Genomic DNA, 23,271 nt, shown 5'->3' on the forward strand with positions numbered 1-23,271 from the left:
GGTTCCACTGCTAAAGCTGATTTATCAGCAGGTTATGGCAAATAAATGAATTAAAAAAAAAAAAAAAGATACCAATATTGGTCAACCAAACAATAAAAAATGATTGTATCAAATAAAGCCAAACTGTAACTAAAGACTTCAAGAGGGTTTTTTTTTTTTGGTCTCTAACATAAAAATGAATTTTATGAGTACAGCATTTTGTCTTGGCTTTTATGTCTGTGACCCACCCATTGCTCACCAGTATGCTGCAGTGTATTTTGATCAAATAATACCAATTACTTTGCATTTTGTGGGTGAGACAAAACACACTGGAAGTCTTCAAAACCAGCTGTCATCCCTGGTGGGAAGCTGTTGCCAACCCCCTCTTAGAGCTAGTAGTACTCTTCTAATTTCCAAGCTACATTTACCAGTGGAGAGTTTATATCAATTAAACCCCCACTGTTTTCTTAGCCTTTCTCCATCCCTGGTCTGACAGCAGATTCCTGCTCCTCCATCATTTACTCTGCTGCCCTTCAACTCTTCTCCCTCAACAGAGGCTGCCTGCTCTCCTGAGCAGCCAAAGCCTCTCTGTCAGATTATACTTTTTTTCTGACTCAGAAATGGGGCAGCTGAGAGGTGTTATAAAAACTTTTATTCCATTTTCAGTCTCATGTGAAGGGTGAGACAATACAGATGTTACAGTTCACGCCATCACAATCAGAAGCCAAACTATTTCCTAATTACAACCCATTATAAGCATTTCTTGGCCTATCAGCTTTTGCCATACAATGCTGTAAATGCTTTATAGTCAATAATCTAAAATCACCCCTTGTGGGTCTTACTAAAATGTTCTATTTCTCCAAAGTATTTATTCTTATTTGCAAGGCCATCCTTTGAGACTTGTTTTTAGTTCCATTTCTCTCTCAACAATGTCTTTGCTATTCCATGACATTTCTAAGTCAGCATTTTCTATCTCGAAGTTTGCGTGCAGATACAGACTGTGTGAGCCTTCTGTCAAGCTTTGAGAATTCTCTACAAATCCATTTCCCACACTTCTCTCCACACCTGGCCCCACGAGTTAATCCGCCCATTTTTGGGGTCATAGTGGCTGTAACTGCACATCCATCCCAGAAAAGGAGCAGCCCTGCTGCTAGAGGGATGCAATTCACTCCTCCAGTTCTGCCAAAAACACCTCACCTGATTCCTTTCCTGACATTCAGATCAACCAGATTCATCAGACAAACAAAGGACACGAATTAGCCACAGTGCAATGATGAGGCTGGGCCTCTGCTACTGAGCTGGATCCCAGAGGGAACACACCCTGCCCAAATCTATACAGATTTCCTCCCCTGCTGCTCTGCTCCTGTGCTCTGTGGTGCAGAGCTGTGGTCACTGTCCTGTCCCCTGTCCTGCTCACAGCAAGGGGTTCCTGAGTCCTTGGCTAACCAGTGTGACAGAAGTGTTCACTGCATTAATGAACTTGGGTTTTGACATATAACAGGGACTACAGGTGCTCTTGTTTGAAAAAGTGCTCATCCAGTTGGCAATTTTCAAGAAGAGGAAAGGAAACTTCTAAAGGAAATAGAGTTCATTTGTTATTTGCATAACTACATTACACACAACCGTGTTTCATGGTGTTTCGTGGAGGGGTCTGGAGAAAAAAGAGAGGGTGTTTTGTAATAAGAAAACCAATAGAGAGAGAGCTTTTCTACTCTCATTTGAGTTAATGGGAGATTTGCCTTTGTCCTCAGTTAAGACAGTGTCATTTGCTTCTCCATTTCATTCCTGAGTGATGGTTTTGTGCTGATGTTTCACCTTGCTGTTCCTGAGTTCTGGGCACATTTGGAAGATAAAAAAATAATGTACTGACCATGCACATGCATCTTGAAAACTCTGCTGTATGGCTGCTGCCTAGGAATTGTAATCAGAAGGAAACCATTACACAAATCCACATATTAAAAGCAATCCATCTGCCTGCAGGATAGTTTTTATGTACTAATGACACAAGGCAGAATGCTTAAATTGTGGAGCACAGCTCCTTTCCCCACCACTCTTTTGCATGATGGTTTCAAAAGGGAGAGGCAGCACTTTTTTAATAATACTGAAATTTGCCATCCTCCATCTTGCTTAACCTTGAGCAGTTATTGTAACAAATTGAATGGTTTATGAAAACAGCTCCTGAAGAGGATTAATGCTTTCTTTGATATAAAGGATTAGTAAACTGCTTTTTTGACACCCACATATGGAGACCTGTTCCACACTCTGAAGGCTATTTACATGCTGAGCAGCACACTCCCTCAGCAAAAAGTCCAAGATCTGACAGAAATCCCTGGCTTGCAATGTCCTTACTTGATTCCTCAACTTAAGACAATTCTGCAAAATTAATGCATAAAAACCTCCCAAAGCACACTGCAGACTGACAAACAGCTGAGGGGTTTGGGTTCTACAGTGATCTGGTTGTATTCTGAGAGGAGGAACAATAAATGTGTCTGTGATCAATTGTATGGATAATTGATCCTCTGAAATCAATTAAACACTTGTTGACTTGCCTGCTTCCAGTTGCAGCTGCCAGATTAATTCACATAGTTGAACACAACAGACACTCTCAGCGCTAAATTAGTGACTCCTGTTTGAACTCTCTTCATCAGTAAGAGGATAAATGATGTGTTTGCTTCCTTCAAAGATTTGGTCACTGCCTCTTTAAAATTTCAGTGTGTAATAGCTTCAGGTTCTCATTTATTAATTTAAAGAGAGCTCACTGTGGAGGAGCATTTTTCATTCTTACTTAATCATCCACTTCTTTTGTGTTCAAACCCTAATGCTACAGACCACATTCAAGCCTTGTGAACTAGCTCCATGTTTATAGATGGAAGGTGGCTTTGAAAGAAAAGAAAAAAAGGACCTTTTTTTCTGCAATACTCCAACCACGTATTTTCTACAGAGTGTTAGAGACACCTGTAGGCACACAGCATTTCACAGTGCACCAAAACTACAGTATCTGATGCAGAAAAGATGTGTGGAGTGAGCTTATGCAGAATTAGCCACTTAATGATATGGTCTTCCCTGGCAGAGATAAACTACCATCAGAATTCCTGCCAGGATTCATGGTGAGAGGATAGAGCACAGATGCTAACCCAACCCTAATGTTTCCCTAAGCTCCCCTTGGCCATGGATTAGCTGGACACTGGTCCATTCCCTGAGGGCTGTGAGCAAGGATTAACAGCCAGTCACCATCCTGTTCATTTTCCTAAACTCCACAACCCCCCTGTGCCCTCGTTTGGCACAACTTAGCAAGTCTCCCGGGGTTTTAAGCTCCAGTTTACAGCAGCTGGAAATCTGGGGGTCAAACCACCTTCTGAGAGCCTTCTGGATGCTGCACTTGGGCTGTGCATGTGTGCTCTGTAACACAAGGAAAAGATGAACCCAGTGCTTGTCTAAAGGCAGGCTGTAAAGGTTTAACCCTCCCGCTCCTCAGACACCACACAGCCTCCATCAGCTGATCTCCTCTCCACACAGATGCACTAAATGGCAGCAAATCTTTGTCCTTCTGCCATGCAGGGCACATACACACCAACTGTGCTGCCTGATGTCTGGAAATCTCTCCCTCAGCACTGCTGGGTGAAGGGTTGTTGTGAGAAGCCTTCCTCAGCGTTGCTGTAGCTGGTTTTGCTCCTAGATCTTCCATCTGTGTATTTGCACGTGGGTCACAGGGGGCTGAGTCTCCTGCTCTGGGCTCACCAAAGCAGATCTGTGTCTGCAAAGCAGAAACCCGTTGTTTTGTTTTGTCTGTGCTCTCCAGGCAGCCTGACCAGTCCTTAATCCGAACCCCTGGTCCTGCCAGTGGGTTCACCCCTGCAAGGGAATTTTCTCTGGGCTCTCTTTTCCCTTCCAACTCGTGCTTCTTTTTCCCTCTGGTGCCTGGCACACTGGTGTGGCCAGCTGCCCTCCCTGCCTCCAAACCCTATTCCCAGGCTCTTTCCAGTGCTGTGATTAACACTTAATGCTTCCTATCAGAGGAGAAATCCCCTACTGTTTTTTCCATTTAGCCTCTGGTGGGTTTATTGCAAGTATTTGAGCGAAAGGTTACTTTCCTCTGTATGGAGGTGAAGTAATTACATGTTCCTGTGTGTCTTCACACTGCTCCGGAGCCATGCCATTCCTTAATTTCACCATGGGGATGCTGTTTGTGCACCTTGCTTGGCTGTGAGGGCTGTGCTCCCTCTGTGTCAGCACTGAAATCTGCCAGCTGGAGCCTGGAAAAGCGACCACCCCTCACACAGGTGGAGACACTGCCACGACTTCCAGCTTTTTTCTTTTTTCTTTTTTACCCCTCTTAAGTAGAAAGAGAAAATGTTTTTTCCCTGCGGAAATCGGGATTTAAGTGAGCTCCCTGCACTTGGTCAGGGGTGGATTAGTCAGCTCTTCTATCAGCTTGATATTAAACAGGATGGTTGCTTGGCTGTGCAGGAAACCACAATGTCACTGGAGGAAGAAAGAAACACAAAGCATAGGTGGGGAGACAAATTACAGCTGCGATGAGGAGGGACGCACACAAACCCACAGTCAGAGGCTCTCATGAGCTGCAGCATCCTCAGAGCAGGAGGAGGAGCATCCCTTCCCCTCTCCCCGGGGCCTGGTGCAGTTTGCAGGCAGCAGGAGCAGCACAGCCCTGCTGGGAGAGGGGGGAGCACCCACCTGGGGAGCCCTCCCTGCCTCAGGTGAGCTGCAGGTTTGCTCCTTGAATGTCCTGCCTCTGTGCACCCCAACCACAGGAAATCAGCTCTGTGCGTCTGAGCAGCTCTGGGGGCTGGAGGGTTCTATACCTATACACAAATCTAAAAAAAACCCACAAAAAACAACCCACCCAAATTAACTATAAACTATCATACCTTAAATAAAATAACTCCACCATGAGTGCTGGAAGGTTCTATACCTATATGCAAATCTAAAAAAAAACCCCAAAAATTAACTATAAACTACCATACCTTAAATAACTCCACCAATAAACACTACTATAGCAAATGTACTGATGCTCCAGTACAAGCTAAAATCCAAAACAACAAAATAATATACCACTATTAACATTACCAATACATTTTTTTCCATTCTTTAACAAATCTCAATTTAACTTCACATAAAAAACCATACAATACACTAAAAACAAAGTACCCCAAAAATCAAGACACAATCCTATGATCTACCATGAACTGATTCAAACTACATTAAAAACAAAACAAAGCTCCAAAACATCTACAATATATTAATGACATCGTTATATGAAAAAAACCTCAACTAAAATATTAAAATAAATCATCCAAATTCTCCTAAAAACTAATTTTACAATCAAAAAAAACCCCAAATCAAAAAAAACTACTCAAAAAGTCCAATTCCTAAAAATAATAATAAAAAAATAAACAACATCAAATTCCCACCAATATCATCAACGAGATCACAACAATATCTCCACCAACCAAGAAAAAAACCCCACAAACTTTCCTAAACACACATGCACAGCCGAAGTGCAGCACCCAAAACGCTCTCAAAAGGTGGTTTGACACCCAGAATTTCAGCTGGTGTAAACTGGCTCTTGAAACCCCGGGAGATTTGCTAAATTGTGCCAAATGAGGGCACAGAGGGTTTGTGGAGTTTAGGAAAATGAACAGGGTGGTGGGTGGCTCTGCAGGGTGTGCACAGAAATACACACAGACACACATATATATATATAAAATGAATATTATATATATTATATATATATATAAATGAATAGATATAGATCCATGTGCCCCCACAGGGACTTGTTTGCACATCCACTGACTCAGGGAGCAGCACAGCCTGGTGTGGATCCAGGAGGTGGGACTGGGTTCTGACATGAAATCTCAGCCAGCACTGGCAGGGTCAGTCACAACCCTCCCCTCTGCTCCTCCAGCCTCTGCCCTGCCAGGGGGAGGCAAACTGGTAATGAGGATTCTGTGCCTGGGTAAATGAATTAATTACTCTGCACAGCCTCTGCCAGCTTTGCTTTTGCTCCCTCTGAAGCCAGCACCTCTCAGGGTCCAGCTGTGATTTCAGGGTGGTTGCAACGGCCTTTCAAGAAGCAAGATCTGGACAAAAAGAAAGCTTAAAATATTTCAATAAAGTTAGACTTCTCCCCTCTTCTTCTTCTTCTTTTTTTTTTTTTTTTTTTTTTAATAGCACATGCAATATTCTGTAACTTTTTCTGATCTTACTAAATGGATGTCATAGGGAAAGAGAGACATTTTTTTCCTCCTTACAAATGAAGTCATCTGAATTCACCAAATAAAAATAAATATGAGCTTACTGCTTGGCTCCAGTGGTGCTGCAGAAGGACAGGGCTATAGATTTTCCCAGGAGTGTGGAATAATTCACCAAGGCTGCTCGTTATTCATATAGACAGTGAATTAATAATATGGGACCCTGAGATCTCTTCTTATCTAGGCCGAAGCACAGCTAGAGGGATGAGAAGCTGACTCCTTGGATTTCAAAAAGCATTTTTCCCCCTTTCTTCAAGAAATAAGAATTGATTGAAAGTATTTTCAGAGAGTGGGGAAAAAAAAAGGCTTCTTGGTGATACCACCTAAAGTACACATTAGATAAATAGAAAACTATTGGCTTTGTGACTGTGAACTGTTTTCACTCGATGTAAGTGCTGATAGATACAGGATTATCTCTAACAAAGCATTTACTAAGGACCTGACCCAAAGTCAATAGGAGCCTTTCATTTGACTCCACAAGGCTTGAATCCTGCTTTCACTGCAGGGAGAGCCAGGAGGGGTCTGTGCATCCCATGCCCACCTCCCAGCTGGTGCAAACTGGGGTAGCACCAGTGCTGGGGGAGGATGCTGAGGCTGAGCACCAGCACGAGAGGCTGAGCTACACCTCAGCCCTGCAGGAACACTCCTGAATTGTGGATGCCCACTCCACAGTCGGTGTCTTACCCATAATATAAAAATAAATACAAATGAACTGATGTGAAGAGGGTGTCTGCACTTACTATCTGCCTAAGGGCTGACAGACCAGGTGGGAATTTTCATTTGTGGGCCGTGGGCAAATACCAGCAAATGGAATGTGTGCTGTGAATGCTGTCCTCTCTCTGCTCCAACTATTGCACATGGAAAAATAAGGATGAGCAGCACCAATCATCCAGTAGCACAACTGGAGAAGTGTGAGGTGCTGGCCCAGAGAGACATTAAAAGTCAGGGTGCTCCCTCTGGTCACCAAGACTCATTCTTGGTTTGGTAGTGCTGCCCTGATGAAGTGTGATGTAAATTCACAGGACCACATGGTGGCTAGTGATCCTCAAACTAATGGAAATGTGAAGTATGTGCATGTGTGCTAATATTTCATACATTGTGGAACCATCTGAAACTTGAGATGATCCAAAATCAATCTGTGAAAAACGAAAATATTGGCTTGATTTTATTTTATTTTTCTGTGTTAGTGAAGGATTTCTCATTCCCCTGATGCATGACTGCTATTAAACAGGACAGGAGCAAACTATGAAGACTAAACCACTTAACGAGAGTTAATGCTTTGAATCCTGTACTGCAGAAAACTTGGAATGGGATCACCTCACTTCTCTGCAGAGGCCTTTCTTACAGGTATAATTTAGAGGGAGAGATACTGCTAAACATTTTAGTAGCACCTTCCTTTTTCCTCATTGGTTTTCACCAGTGTTAAGCCCACCTCATTTCCTAAAAGCACTGGCAATATGCACAACCTGCATGAAAGCCCCTTTGTGGCTGATTTCAAAAGCCAGTGCAGGTGCTTTTCTGTTATTCCATACTCCGTGGTCCAGCAAATTTCACAGATAATTATGCAAGAAATATGAGGTTGCCTGTGAAAGAGTTTACAATAGCCAGGAAGAAGATTGAAGGGAAGGGAACAGAAAAATGAAACATTAAAAAAAATGATGTGTCCGAGAGCATTGACTGTAACATAGTAAACTCCAGTATAGATGGACAAATTATATATTATTCACAAGCCTTGAGGAAAACACAGACATAACCACCTACTGACTGCACAGGTTGGTTCAATACCCCTTTAAAGGACATGGTAAAAAGCATGACATTCCCAGTATAAAAGTGACAGTATTAAAGTTATAAGCATCTTTTTGTTTGTTTTTAATAGTAATGATATGACAAAGGAATAAAACCTCAGCCTACAGGAGAAATTGCACCAGTGACAGATTTCTGCTGAGTGACCTGAGGGCCTTCAGGAGCCCCCTGGCAATGCTGGACATTGCTTTCCCCAGAAAAAGGGATCCTCTCAAACTCCTGTAACACATAAGGAAGTAAATGCACCTGGAGCTTGCTCTGGAGGGGTATTTGGGCAAATGAAGAAAATAATAATATCCATGGCAGAGAGCTGGGCAGCCTGATGCCCGTGGTGTATGCTGTGGCCAAGTGGCAGGCAAGATAAATTGGAGAGAGGGAAGGGAGCATTTCAAATTATCCTTCAAACAAAAAAGGCTTTGAAGTAGTGGAGGGAATCATGAAAGTAAATGTGCAACAGAACAGGCAAAAAACCTGGCTTTTGTTTTCCTCCCTCTGTTGCTTCTGCATAATTCACTGGTGATGGAGGCAGCTTTTAGGACCGTGTCTGCTGAATGAGCCACAAGGAATCATTTATGACTCCTGAGGCTGCCACAGCCTGGCCTCACTCTGATTTATTAAGATGAGACCCCAAAGAAAAAGTTTGCTGGACTTGTCAGGAAGTGATACTTGGGAATACACATCAACCTCATGCCCTTCATAGTACAAATACCCTCAGCCTGAATTTTGGCCCATGCAGGAGGAGGACTGCATGCTGTGTGCTGAGATGGTGGGCTAGCCTTGACCAGATCTCACAACAAAAGGGACAAAAGGACCATTCATCACCCCTGATACTTATTACAAATGTTAAGAGGACTCCTACGTATAATAGTATTCTCTGAAAGAGAAAACAAAGCCAGCTCTTCACACCGCCCAGTTGTGTCCCAGAGCAGAAGCTGGCAGGAGGGGAAGGCAATGCAATCCCTGCTCTGCCTTTGACAGGACTCACACTGTCAAAGCAGCAGCCTTGATGAGGTGTTTTCTGATGCAGTTTAACTGGGAGACACCAAAAGCTTGACCCCAATACCATAAATTCACAGCTTGGCAGGGCAGTACTGAGGTTCAGCCAGTTTTACACACAGCCATGGGGTGGAGATGGCTCAAGGTGATGATCAACCAACAGCCAAACTGCCCACAGGGGTCTCCAAGTCTTGTCACCTCTCAGAGGTGATGTCTCTGTTTGGGTGTGAGTATATTGCTGCACCTGAACACCTCTGGATATTTAATTAGGACCCAAGCAAGATTTCTTAGTGACACATTATGGCTTGAAATGATATACATTTACACACTGTAAATAAAACCTAGTGTGAGATTAACTGGTTTAAATCCTTTCAATATGGTAGATAAAGAAGGTAGAAAGTTGCAGGTGACCTTTTGAAAAGTTCTCATGTCCAAAACAAACAGCAAATCCCAAATCTTTGTGTGAGTTAAAGCACTGACGTCAATGGGACTCCCATGGGAAGTTTTGGGAGTTTGCCTTAACAAGAACAGAACCGCCAAATTGGAAAAAAAAAAATTGACTTAAACCAGGTCAGTATGTCAAAAGTCACAAAGCAAAGTCTGGGATATAACAAAGGCCAAAGCAAATGTCCCTTGGATTAATTTTTACCAGCAGCATATTGGGCTTTTGAACCTTTCTCCAGCCATCTACAAAAGCAGCCATGGGCTGACTACAACAACTGAACTTGAAAGGGGAAGACAATCCTTTGTAGCTCATGTCTGCTGGCTTTGAAGTCACAGTGAGTCTTACCAGTGACTTCAATGGGACTCGCCTTACACTTTCATATTAGCCATTGTTTTATCCTAACTCCTTTCAAAATTCCACACCATAACATTTCTCTTTATTGTAATCCTGACAGAGCAATTAGGCTCCAGTCCACACCTGCACCTGACTTTTTTCTTAACACAGCACTCTTTGAGCTTCTCTTCTCTGAGTGGAGTTATGAGAGCTGAATTAATGGTGCCTCTCTGCTCTATCTGCTGCCTCTGTGTTTCATGACCTGATGAAGAAGAACATGAAATTCTTCAAGGCTTGTACAGCTGATCTTTGGTTACAACCAGCTGTAGTTTTCACCTACCGTTTTATGAGTGTGCTTAGTAGAAAAAGAAAAAAAGCTTCTTTTTATCAGGGTAATTAAGCAATAACAGAATGACAGGATGTGGACTAAAGTATAATCATTCACAGGTGCATTCATAGCATGGGTTTAATCATGAGTTCAGAAGCTGAATTGCATTCCCAGTGTAACAAACTATGAAACACTGCTTCATAATTTAAAAATTTGAATGTGTTTTTTTTAAATAGCAAAACATTTCCTTTTCTATCTCTAATATATAAACCAGATATCCACATGCCAGAAATACCTGCTGAGAAAAGAGGAGGTTCTCATTCCTCTAAGGCAGCTCCTATTCTCTCACCTTTTTGGCATCAAATCTGTCAGAATGATCTTTGCCTGCACAATTCTTCATTCCACAACACCTGCCAATATTCCTGTTTAACTACAGCTCCTGTCTGAGCTACACTGGACCACTCCCTGCTCCTTTCTAATCCCTTGGCAGCCTGGGATTGAGAAAAGGTTCCCAGAAGAGAACATTTTCCCCAATATTTGCTTGTAGAGCCTCCCCACTCTCACTTGGGGTGAAGCTGAGTGCCAAACACAGCCCCAAAGAGGAAACTTTGTGTGCTTTTAAAACTGGCAGAGACATCACTACCCATGGGATTCCAGCATGGGCAGAGTGAGGAGAGCCCAGCACAGAGCCTACAGTGCTGCACAAACCCAGCCCGTGGCTCTTTGAAGCACCTGTGGATTTGTGCAAACAACAGCACACAATGCTCAGCAAAAAAGAACAGCCAGGGATTTTTACAAGATACTCCATTCCACAAAGCTGCTGCACTGAGGATTCTGCAGCACAGAGCAGCTTGTTTGGGAAGGGTAACTAATGGGATTAGTACCACTTACTCCCCATCTTCTTATGTGATTTATATTTCCTAAGCACTTCCCAGCCGTGGCTCTCTCCTCAATTGCTGTGTGGTTTCACCTTGCAGTGCTGGCAGGGGAGCCCCAGAGAGGAAAAACCATGTGGAGCTAAACCTCATCTGAAACCCAGACACAAATAACATGGTGCTTTTCCTTCAGAAAAAAAACAAAAAAACAAAAAAACATAATCCCTGTGACAAGCAACAGCAGCAGTGATTTCAAAAGGAAAAGATTTTTTTCCAGTTTTCTGTAATGTTTGTTTCAGACTAGAATACAAGATTCATTTATTTATGTTATCTTACCACTGACTTTCCAAATGACTAATTAAATCAAAATGAATGGCGGTTGTTTTTTGAAATATTTATGAATCAAAACTAATGTGGCACTGAAGAGGGCCTGTGAAGTGACTAAAGGGATAATTTTGTCCAGGTATTTATGAATAATAAATCTCTTATACTCATCAAAGCATCCATACTGGGCAATATTGTCACAGTTTTTAGGTAAATCTTAACACGACCCAGCTGCAAAGAACTATACACTGAAGTAGCAAGAATGTGATCTAAAGATATGCTTATGCTTATAGATTTTTCTGTTTTGTTAAACAGAGAACACAACAAAATTTCTATGCACAATCTAAAGACTTACAGCTTTCTGCTGGATGGTACACAAACAGAAACATATACACAGGAGGAGCTACTTGCCATCAACACAGGAAGGTCTGTTTCTTGTAGTCCCAGCCACTTTCCCAGGTAGACAGGAGCATTTTACTGTTTGTGATCTTTCCTCAATTCGATTCTTATTACAGCATCTGTGTGCTGCTATAACTTCACACGTTCCTCCTTCTGGCAGAAACAAAAAAGAAAAAAAAAAAAAAAAAAAAAAGAAAAAAAAAAAAAAAAAGAAAAAAAAGAAAAAGAAAAAAAAGGAAAAGAAAAAAAGAGAATATTGACACTCTGATTAGGAAGAGCAGCAGTGGCTAATCACAGCACCCAGGCGTGCTCCTGTCTGTGCCTCTGCCCAGCTTCTGTACAGTTGGGATTACAGTTGGGATTACAGTTTTATTTCTGTCTTTTTGTGTGCTCCCAAATAAGCCAGGTACTGCTATACTACATTTTTAATAGAAATGCAGATAAGTGTCCCTTGCCTTTCTTATGTTAGAATTTCTCTGACATCCAAATAAATTTTGGCCTAAAAATAAGGTTGTCAATGTCTGGGCCTGAAGAAATGTAGGTAAAACGCTACAGAAAATGTGCAACCACCGTTGGCTTGTTTTATGCTTGTAATACTGGAGGCCTCTTCCCCAAATATTTTCTCATATAAGGACAGAGACTAAGGGAATCCATCTAGAAATAAGATTTTTCTCCAAATATTTGATTCTCTGCTCGTACTCAGCCCTCAGGGAATGACAATGAGTCTCTCCAGACTACAGGGTGGCCCAACATCACTTCCCTTTGCTCCCCCACCCACTAAATTGGCAGTTTTAAGGCAGGAAACATTCCCATGGAGCATGAGATCACCAGGCTTAATTAGGCTTCTCCCTAATTGTTCTTTATGAACATTTGCAATAGTTTTATTAGAAGGAGTTCACAGAGGAGTGATCGAGAGATCCAGGGTGGCTTTGGGTTTGTGAGTGCTTGGTGTTTGTGCCATATGCTGAGCACAGAAATGAAGTGCCAGGTGTGCCATTCCCCTTCACCTCGGCTCTGCAGGGCAAGGAGACAAACACCACGGTGGGTTTGATGCCCTGCCTGGGTAATTTCTCCATTCCTCACTTCAGATTGCATTTAGCTCGTAATCACTGAGTGTTTAATGGTGCCAGGCTGCTCCCCACAGATTTTTTTGGCTACTTTCTGGAATTGCAGCATGAATCTGGCAGGGTTTGTTTCAGCTTAGTACAAAGCCTCATGTGCTGCCCACTAAAGGGCAAGATGTGCAAGATTTTCTAGAAGAGCATTAATTTTTTTCATGCCATTAAGAATTGCTAAGTGCACAGTGCTTTCACTACAGCATAAACCACATTACTCATGTCTTGGTCTTTCACTCTTTTATGAAGGAATATTAAGAGCTTTTGACACTCTGTGCTGTGTGGCCAGGTAGGAGAATAGAAAAGAAAGTGTGGAGATGCTGATCCATGCCTGGCTGTGAACAAGGGGTTTTGGTGGAGGTCTGGGAGTCCAGGGGCATCTCCCTACCAGGAGTGAGTCCTGCTACCTACAAATGTGGCATTTTTAGTGAAGCACTGGGCAGGCAGGCAGGGAGGATTCTGCCTTGCCTGATGTTGGTCATATGGTGGAGTTTGCAAGCACGAGATTAACTCTGTAGTCAATACTGAAGTCATCTGGAGAGACGTGCTGCTGCACCTCTCAGTGGTTAGGTGTGTTTGGCCTGCTGACACAAGCTTTTTGAAAGCAAAAAGGTGTCAAAAAAAAGAGAGATCCAAACAATTCAGAGAGCCATCCTCTGACAAACGGCCTTTGAAGTGTCTCTGAGGAGTAAGAGGAATTGTGATAATCAACTCAGCCCCAAATGCTTGCATTTTCTATGAAGTAATCCTTCACACAAACTCCCTGTTCCCCTATCCAAGTCATATTGAAAGCAATGAAAAGATTCTCATTGGTTTAATCCATCTTATGGTCATGCCCTAGGAGAAGAGAGAGTTGTGATTTTATTGATTGCAGTTTCAACAATAAAGATAATGTACACAGTAATAAGCATTTCTAATTTTAGATTAAAAAGACTGTGTGGAAAATATCTGTGAATAAACAAAATGCTTAATTTTCTCTATAAATTTGCTGTATGAGTACAAGGAACCACATGACCTAGTCTTGCTTATTTGGTTATCTCTTCAAAATAATGGGTTGTGGTGGAAGAGCTTTATAACACCTTTAATTGTTATGTGGAAGCTGAAGTTGCTGGAGCAGTAAAGAATTTAGCTCAAAGCGTGTAGTTGTTTAGGAGTGGCAAACCATAATGAAACTAAAAGCATTGAAAAACTGCTAGACAGTTAAATACATTAATTGGAAATCTTACCTACACAGGCTATAAAAGTATGCACATATTAATAATTATTATAATAATAGAAAGACCCCTTCCAGTGCTGACAGAGAAGGAAAAAAATCCACCTCACATGGAGAAAATTCTGCATGTTATATAGGTTTTTTTATCCCTGAAAAATCTGCTGAGTGGGATCAGATATTTGCATTAAAGCATGTTTAGCCTATGGATGCCTACTGGGTAGCACTGTATGCAATGTATTTTGCTGGTATGAATTTTACCAAGCATGCATGTACATGTGAGATTTTTACAAAGCCATACACAAAATGGGAATGGAGACAGATATAAATGGACACAGTGAGAACAGGAAAAAAACCTAATTGGAAAAACAAGCTCCTTACTACACCATTCACAGAAACATACGCCACAAATATATTGAAAGTGGGTGGTTCTATTTAAATCTACTTCAGCTGCATAAATGAGGAAATTAATTGAGTGGGGAGAGGAACAAGAATCCATCTTCAGTTTCCACTGAAATGCACTCAATGCGTTCGGATGGATATGTGAAATAACTCTGCATTCTGTGATTTTAATGTTTTATTTCCAGCTTTCTTCTTTTTTTGGGGGGAGGGGGTTGGAGAGCACCAAGAAATTCTCTAATTCAATATCTGATGATTTTCCTGAGCCTTTTTTTTTTTTTTTCTCCTCAGTGGTTCATCTGGATTGTGGGAAGACCTGGCAAGGTATTACATGGCTGGGAGTCCTGAAATAAAAAGTGAATTATTGCCCTGATAGGCTGCCTGTGCAGCAGAAGTTTGAATCCTTGTCATAAACCCCACAAATGTCTCTGTTTTTGGAAGTTTATGGTCTATTGAGCTACAGTAGCTTCTGGCTTTGATTCCAATAGCCTCATCCAACCCATTCAGCTCAATAGGGGATTTGCCATTGATTTTAAAAGGAAGGAAAAGGGGCCTAAAAACCCTCAAAGTAAGCATCTCCTAAATGTTGTGTTGACAGTTGTATCTCATGAAGTGGCTGTTTTATTCACCTGGCTTTTTTTTTTTTTTTTTTTTTTTTTTTTTTTTTTTTTTTTTTTCTTCCTAATAATTCCCTTCTGGCCCAAGAAAATCAGAAGATTAGAAATGGAATTGGAACTTGCAGATCAGGAAGAGCATTGATCCTCCTTCAAGAAGGTTCAGGGATGAATGAAAATGTCCTGCCATGACTTTAAGCTTCTTCACACCAAACATCAGCAGGACCTGACTGTGAGAACAGCTGATCCTTTCTGAGCACTCAGCTCACAGGAGGCCCTCAGCTTTGCATGAAGGAAAGGTGACCAAAGCAAGAGGGACACAACTGCCTGCCAGGGAGGATCCTGGACTGCTGAGGGTGGCAACTATCTGTGTCATTGCCACTCTGCTCATGTTCCCCAGCCTTCCAGAAATTCTTGTTCTGCACAGACTTATAATAGACAAGTGTAGAAATAATAGATCATTCTTGCTGTAAAACCAGGACAACTGTTTGTTACCTCTGCAAATTGTCTGGTTCTAATAAGACGACACTAAGCTCCTGAAATAGTGCTCATTTTTGTCTCTGTTATAAAGCCACCCTGAGTTTACACACCACAGAGGGAAATATTTTATCATGAGTATGAGTCTGCAGTGGGAGGCTGTGATTTAAAATATCTAATCACCTATAAGGTCTGAGTGCATGCCTGGCAGAAGCCAAAAAACCATCTTCTAGTCATCTCTGTTTTTTATACCTCTAGCTAGGAGGTAATAATAAAAGCATATTTTGCACTTCAAAATTATAACTTGCCTCTCTGCATTCCAGCCAAGCCTGAACTTATCAGTAAACAAACGTAAAAAAGGCAAACAGCACTACTGATTTGTGTTATGCATTGTGCAAGTCATTAACTATGACTCAGGTAGCAAAACTTCTACGTTCCTCCTTTGACAGTGATGACAATTTAATAGTATTTGACTCTGCTGAGTTACATGGAGCATCCTGCAGCAATGAGAGAGGTTGTTTATCAAAATGATAAACATGTTTTCATTTCCTCCTTGGCTGCATGTGTGTGATCAGAAGTCTAAGGCCATCAAGAATTCACTTACTCTGGCCACCAGACAGACATTAAGCTATTCAAGACCATCTGTGCTTGAAATGAGTTCCACTTAATGGACCTTCCTAGGGCAGGTCAGTCATAATGAATGCATGTGTGCGTGAATGCATGAGCAGAGCAGAGCTTTGGGGAGGCTTCTTGGGCTCTTTGGGGCTGGTACAAAGGGCTGACAGGTAAGATGTGCCTTTCTTTTTGGGGTCATACACCCAGTGATTTTAGAATTCAGACCCTCTGGTACATTTGCTTCTAGCTCATTGCAGATGCACCTCACAGTCTAATCCAGGTGAAGGTTGTTATAAGAACCTGGTTGTGCTGTTGCAAAAAACCAAAAATTTAAAAAAAATAGCAGTGCCCAAACAACATCATGCCAAATTCTGCCTTGGTTACACCACTGGTAATTCACCATGGGAATACAAGCAAAAGAAATCATATGGACCAGTTTTATCAACATTTCCAGACAGTTCATTAGGACTAATAGCTGGTTTGTGGCAGCTCTATTTATTTATATAGCTTCAAGTGGCCAGTCTAAGTGCCAGTGCTATCATCCTGCTAAGGTCGTAAACTCATATGTAATTCTGAAAAGGCTTAAGTATATGCAGATGCTGATGCTAGACCTAGGAGAAAAGACAAAATTTAAAAGACAATCTAAGTTCTATAGACTCCAAGCAAATGTTTAACAATGTGACAGCAAAAAATCTTCAGACATTTGTAGACTTCCTGAAAAATGTACTCCCAGAAACTAATGGGTAAAAATATTTTCACCCTTGCCGCCCTATGCCTTTATACAAGCATCCAAGAGAAAAGAAAAAAAAACCTAAACCCTGGTGACAGCCATATTTTTTTTACATTTACTATAAAGAATTCAGGTTTGAGGGCTGCAGTTTAAAGAGTTTTCAGTTTGAATAAGCTTTGGAAACTTCCCAGGTGTAATTAATACATTCATAAGCTTTAATCAAAATGTTTATGCCAGCTAATGTGCCAGAACTACAGACTACACTGTGCACAGGGGAAAATACTATACTTTACTTTAAGAAATAATAAGCCACTACTCTGGAACTTACAAAGCAACATTTTGCTTCTGACAGGAATATGTAACAGATGGAAAAACAAAGTCCCATGCTACACCACGAGCCACTTCACAAGTGAACAAATAAAAGACTCCTCACAGCCACAGTGCAATTACACTCCAATTTTTCTTTTGCATATAATCCACTGGCATTGTGGATCTGCTCCAGAAGGAAAAGGATCAAGATTACAGGATGCATTTTTGGAGCAATCAGAGAAGGCTTAGGGTTTCACTCACATTCACAAGGTCAAGGTTAACAGCCATCAATGAAGTCACAAAACAGCTGAACTTGCCTCATAAACCTGATTTAACACAAAGGCACCATCAAAAAATTGACCTTAGTATAACCCATCTGCATTACTCCTTACTTATTTTCCATTATGATAACTGATACAGATAAATTGATGAGCTATTCTTTATATGTGGAATTGCCGTAACCATGGGAATTCAGAATGTTCCACACATGCTCTGCAAGTCCCCTGACATAGAGTGGATTTTTTTTTTTCCCAGTGGATCAGAATAGACTCCAGTTTCCTAAATTTCTATTTCTATTTTTATTAATATTCAGTATTTCATTGTTCATTATGCAAGACCTACGTTGTTATTTTCATTTTGGGAAGACTCTATGCAACAGCAGCATCATAAGTGACTCCCACTGTGGGTCATTAAGTTTTGGGTTGGGATGTTATTTTCCTGAATGCTGTTTCTGTGAAAGGGTTCTGGAGACACAGAGTAACCCCTCAGAGAAACTGCTGCTTCTCTACAAAAGACCAGAACAAGAGGACCATGCCCAGTGAAATCTGTTTTCCCTTGGAAATGCGCCTTGTGTTAAACTTTAAAGCCATCCTGAGGTTTTTCTGATGTCCAGGTCACTTAAAAAAGCACTTCTGGAGGTGCAACATCCCTGTAGGTTGTGGCTGGGTCATGGCACAACACCCTCATTTTCAGTAAGACAAATAATGAGATTGTCTTGCTTTGTGCTGGCCCGTGGTCAGAGTCTGGAGAAGAGTTGGTCAAAGCAGGTCAGTTACCTGTGAAAATTCATTTCACACTCAGCCAAAGTTCTCATAGATTCTGGAGTGAGAATTCCTGGGCTAAGACGGGCAGTGTGCATTCTCACAGGTGTCTCTGGTTATTTATCTTAGGAACTCTTCAGTTTCTAAGAGTGATTGTGACCAAAAGGGCCATTTTTATGAAATAAAACTTTTTTCAAAAAAAATAATAACAAAAGGACTTCTAGAGGAAAATTATATCTTAAAATATCTTGTTCAGCATAATATTTCAATTTAATATTAACTTCTCTTTTTTCCATTCATTTGTATTTTTATTTCCCATTCAGTATAATAGGGGAAGCAGGGCTATGCAAAGCTCTAATTAGCACAAGGATTTGTAGTCTTTTACAATTTTCCACTAATGTTATCTGCCATCAGCCACAGGAGGCTTTTTATCTGATAGATTTACAGATTCTTACACTTACACCCACAATAGAATCGACTCAGATCCTCACAAACTGGTTTATTCACAGAAATTAAAAATACGTATTTTCTGTAAAGGAGAAATGGTATGGATCCTACTCTTGCATTCACAAGGAAAACCCAGAGCACACCAGTATGTGAGCTGTACTTGGATCTTGGGCTGGCTTATGGATTTCCATATCAAACCAATATACACACCAGAGAAAAGGTTTTTCTACTAAAGAGCCTTGCAAATTGATCTCCCGAGAAATTTGCGTAGGACCTTATTCTTATGCATATTAAAAAAAAAATAATTAAAAAATAAAAATCTCTTACAGATGAATCAAAGGGAAAATGGTCTCCAGAACAACAAGGCAGCCTCCTAGCAGCTCCTGCCTCTGGCACATTGCAGCTCCAAAGGCAGAGGGAAGCGACAGGGCAAGGGTGGCTGGAGAGGAATGCTGATGAGGAATCTGCTCCCAGTTCTTATTTAAGGAGGGTTGTGAGCAGTTCTAATCAGGATTTTGCGTGCCTGTGTACACTATAGCCCCCAAAATGACAGAATCTATGAGAAAATCCCACCTCCTGTGTGTGGAGCTGTCCCTGCCAGGGCCATGCCCACACCCCACAGGACTGATTGCTTTTTTGTCACGGGGAGTGGGGAAAGGGAATTGTAATAAGGACTATCAGCACTCCTGCACTGATGAACTACAAAACCCAGACGTGTAACTCACGAGGCAGGCAAGAATCCAATGTTCTCTTAGTGGGGATCTTCAGTCTTTTAATGAGATTTTTTTACTTCAAAGGGAGGCCAACTTACAGCAACTTTGAGAAATGGAGGTTAGAAATTAGAAGTCTTGGTGGGATTTACAGCTCTGGAATGCCATTAAGAGATGTGTGCGAAGAGGCAGGACTTAATTCAGAAAGAGAAGAATGTTACTTTTGAGAAATAACTGAAGTTCCATATCAAAAAGTAATAAGCATTATGACTCTAAATTTCATTGACTTTCAGTGAGATATGACACTCCTAGAGGTCTATATCACTTGTAAATAGGATGTCTTGGTCTAAATGATGTATGCCAGTAAGGCTGAGCATAAAATCTTGTAAGTACCTTTGAAAAAAAATCATGCTCCTAGTCACTTGGGTGGTTTGGAAAATTTAATATTTGATATGTCAGAGAGGATAAAAAACCCCAGTTTGGACAAAATAGATGTAATATGCCTGCATTGAAGCAGTGCTCCTCCTATAACTTAAACTGCAGGCAGCAGTATAAACTAGAGATTAAAAAGACCTGCTGTGCTATTCTGATCATTGCTTTGCAGCTGCACAATTCTTCCCCAGAACAAATTTTCTAGGTATCAAAGTTGTGGAGAAATGTACATTTCTGCTGCTGAACAGAAAAGAACATTTCCAATATCGACATCTCTAGCTCCTTGCCAGAGAACAGTGAAAATCCAAAGTGGAATTAAGCCTGAAAATACCCTCACAACAAAATTTGAGTGATCCACAGAATATTGTTCTTGGAACCTCAAAGTGTTATTCTAAATGCTGCCAACAAAAGGCATCTAAAGAATCAGTGTTAAGTTTCAGGAAAAGCACACAGTGAAAGAAAGACAGGACTACTCTCTTTTTGGATGGAATAATTAAGCTGATAAGGAATAAGTGATTCAGTCACAGCTGCTGATGAGAAATGAATATAGAAATGTGCATGAGAAGTTGTTACTAAGAAAGGATTTAGAAATTATTCTATGTCAACTATGCAAGCACAGCTTGGTCCTGCCAGAGTCTCACTTTTGCTCAAGCACCAGATCTCTAAAACTGCCCAATACATTTATTGAACACTTTCATCTCCAAATTACTCCAACCTGGGAAACCGTATTAATTTTCCTTTCAACCTTAAAAGTGACTCAAATTTTCTTATTATGCTCATGATGCACCCTTTGCATTTTTCATGTGGTACATGAACTTTTAGGATTTCAAAAAAAATATTTATAAAATAATCCACTGGTTACAAAGCAGCTCCACAAAACCCAAGTTCCAAATCCAGGCTTTGAGTCATCACAAAATGATTCAGGGGTCTTAAATTCTTGTGGAAAAGCGAAACAATCTCTCTATACAGTTCATCTTTGGATATGATGGTTGCAGATAAATTCATCCCCAGATAATTTCATCCACTAAGGTGATTAGCCTATGGAGAGCCTATGATGTGTTTACTGAGCACAGTAGCATAGTTTATGGTAATGCTCTTGTCATGCTTTATAAATGTGTGAGGTGCTTTTATGAAGTAGTTAGATAAGGAATGGTGAAAGTAATGTGATCCATAAAGAATGCACAGTGATGAAGAGCTGGGATGGCAGAGATACTACAGACAGACTGATAGAGAGAATTATAACCAGTGCAGAAGCTGCATTAATCTTCCAACCAATGGCAATAAATAAAATAACAGGAAGGAATGGTTCTAAACAAATCTGGCCAATGTATAAAACTCAGGTGTCAGGGTGGGATCAAAGTGGAGCTGTTTTGAATGGAATCTCTTATGGATGAGTTGACTTTTCATATGGCATAACATTTTCATCTATGGGGTTGACCACGTCCCACAAAATCCATGAGAGGGAAAGTCACAGCATGTGCAAGCAGAAGTCACTGTGAGGTGCTGTGTGTGATGAGAGCAGCATTAAATCCTGTCCTCTGCAGCAGCTGAGCAATGCCAAGCAATCACTTCCCAGGCATTTTTCAGTGGACAAGTGTGCCCATTATCCCACCCCATATATTTCTAGAATTATTCATACTGTGACTGCCAGCAGCTGGCCCTGCATTTGAGCAGAAAACGATTCTTTTGCCAGGAACTGGCTGCACAATGGTGCAGAAGGACAGAGGAGGGGACCAAAGGCTCAGAAGCAATCAGTTGTTCTTGCATGGAAAGCGTTTTACACTGCATTCATTATCCATAGCAGAAGAACCTGGTAGTCTCCAGCCTAAGGAATTTATAGCACACTCATTTCTGAACCTTATTTAGCTTCAAGCACAGTCAAGCACTTCAGTAAATGTTAGGGACTGGGTATGTGAGCAGCAGTATTTAAACTTTCAGACTACTCTACCTCAGTTATGAATTAACGAGTCAAGGAATTCTCCCTCAAAATAATCTATTTTAACTTTAAGGCTACTCTACTGTGGTTATGAATTAGTAAGTTAAAAATTCCCCACAAAATGATCTATTCCCTCCAGACTGAAACCTGATTGACCCATTTTACTTCTGGTCAGGACCAAACTATGGCTGAGGAAGAGGGGGAAGCAGAGGATGCAATGGGACTCAGACCATATTATTCTCCTCAAAATTTAACTCATCAGTGCCTCCACTTCTGTGGGAAGCCTCAGTGGGAGGGTGGTTGCTTCCTCCTCACTGGAATTTTAAGGAGGAAGACAGTGGCAATATTTAAATTCACAATAACTTTTGGCACCTCTTATTTTCTTCTTTTGGTTTTGTTTTGGTGACATCTATCTCAAACAAAGCAAGTCTGAGTGATTCTCTCTTTCTCCATATTACTTTAATCACTTACCAAACCTCTCTTCTCCTGCATTTTTCCATAGTCACTATCCTGAGCTGCTTTTTTTTTTTTTTTTAATTGAATCTCCATGTTTTGATATCTCTCTCCTCCCTATTCCTGTTGATGAGCAATATTTTATTTCCTGCCACCTTGATTTGCTCTTTCTGCTCCAGTTCCCTGCATACAATTGTAACCCTGATTTATTCTGGTTCCCCACTCTCTCTCTCTCTTTCTCCCTTTACCTTTTTTTTCCAACTGCATTGAACGTTTCTCTCTCTGACAATTTCTTTCTCTTCTCTCTGGAATCTCCTGATGAACAACACAATGCAGTACTGCCTCCTAATAATTGATCACCTGGCTGCTGTTCAGATTTGTACTGCTCCTTTGAATACATGTGCAATTCAGTTCACTCTGCTCCTTTACAACGTGGATAAAAAGGGCTGCACACTCAAGTGGAAATACAGGAATTCTAGTGAACAAATAATTTCCTATTTTGAAAGCAACGTGTGACACATTACAACATTGGCTTGAAATTCATATTAATTTATTTTTTATTAGTTAAATAGTAGCTGTATGCAGCGAGATCTGCAGTTAGCAGAACTTAAGAGGCCAGACAGAAAACACATTTCTTTTTCTCTCCTCTGTTTATCCTTGATGATGATCAGTATTCATTCAAACACTATCTAAGAGAATTTGGAATCCAATTTTTCAATTAAAGGTTGCTTTTTAAACAGATTTCTTTAAAAACTAAAACATTTTTGATGAAAAACATTGTCATTTCACTGGCCAATGTCAACAAGTTTAAATTAAAGATAAAATGCCTGTTTCAGTGTGTGTTATAATTCACATAACTCAACTACTTTTAGCAAATGATTCCCAGTTTCCTATATAGTACTACAGCCAATAAATTACACCACACTCACATCATCACCAAACAGGGCAAAGTGTCTTAAAAGCTGAAGTCCAGACAAAGAAGGAAGCAAGGGATTATTTGAGCTGTGTTTCTTATGGCCACAAAGAAACT

The 23,271-nt window shown here is 40.9% G+C and overlaps 1 protein-coding gene across 1 annotated transcript in view; it reads right to left on the bottom strand.

Moving 5' to 3' along the window:
* Positions 1-23,271, bottom strand: part of TAFA1 (TAFA chemokine like family member 1) — a 214,079-nt gene that overhangs the window by 30,348 nt on the left and 160,460 nt on the right. Inside the window, exon 3 of the mRNA XM_066327222.1 lies at positions 11,767-11,907. Coding sequence (XP_066183319.1) covers positions 11,767-11,907 — 141 coding nt within the window. The remainder of the gene's footprint in view (positions 1-11,766; positions 11,908-23,271) is intronic.

The sequence above is a fragment of the Sylvia atricapilla genome, chromosome 11, assembly GCF_009819655.1.
Source record: "Sylvia atricapilla isolate bSylAtr1 chromosome 11, bSylAtr1.pri, whole genome shotgun sequence".
In the NCBI taxonomy this organism is placed as follows: Eukaryota; Metazoa; Chordata; class Aves; order Passeriformes; family Sylviidae; genus Sylvia; species Sylvia atricapilla.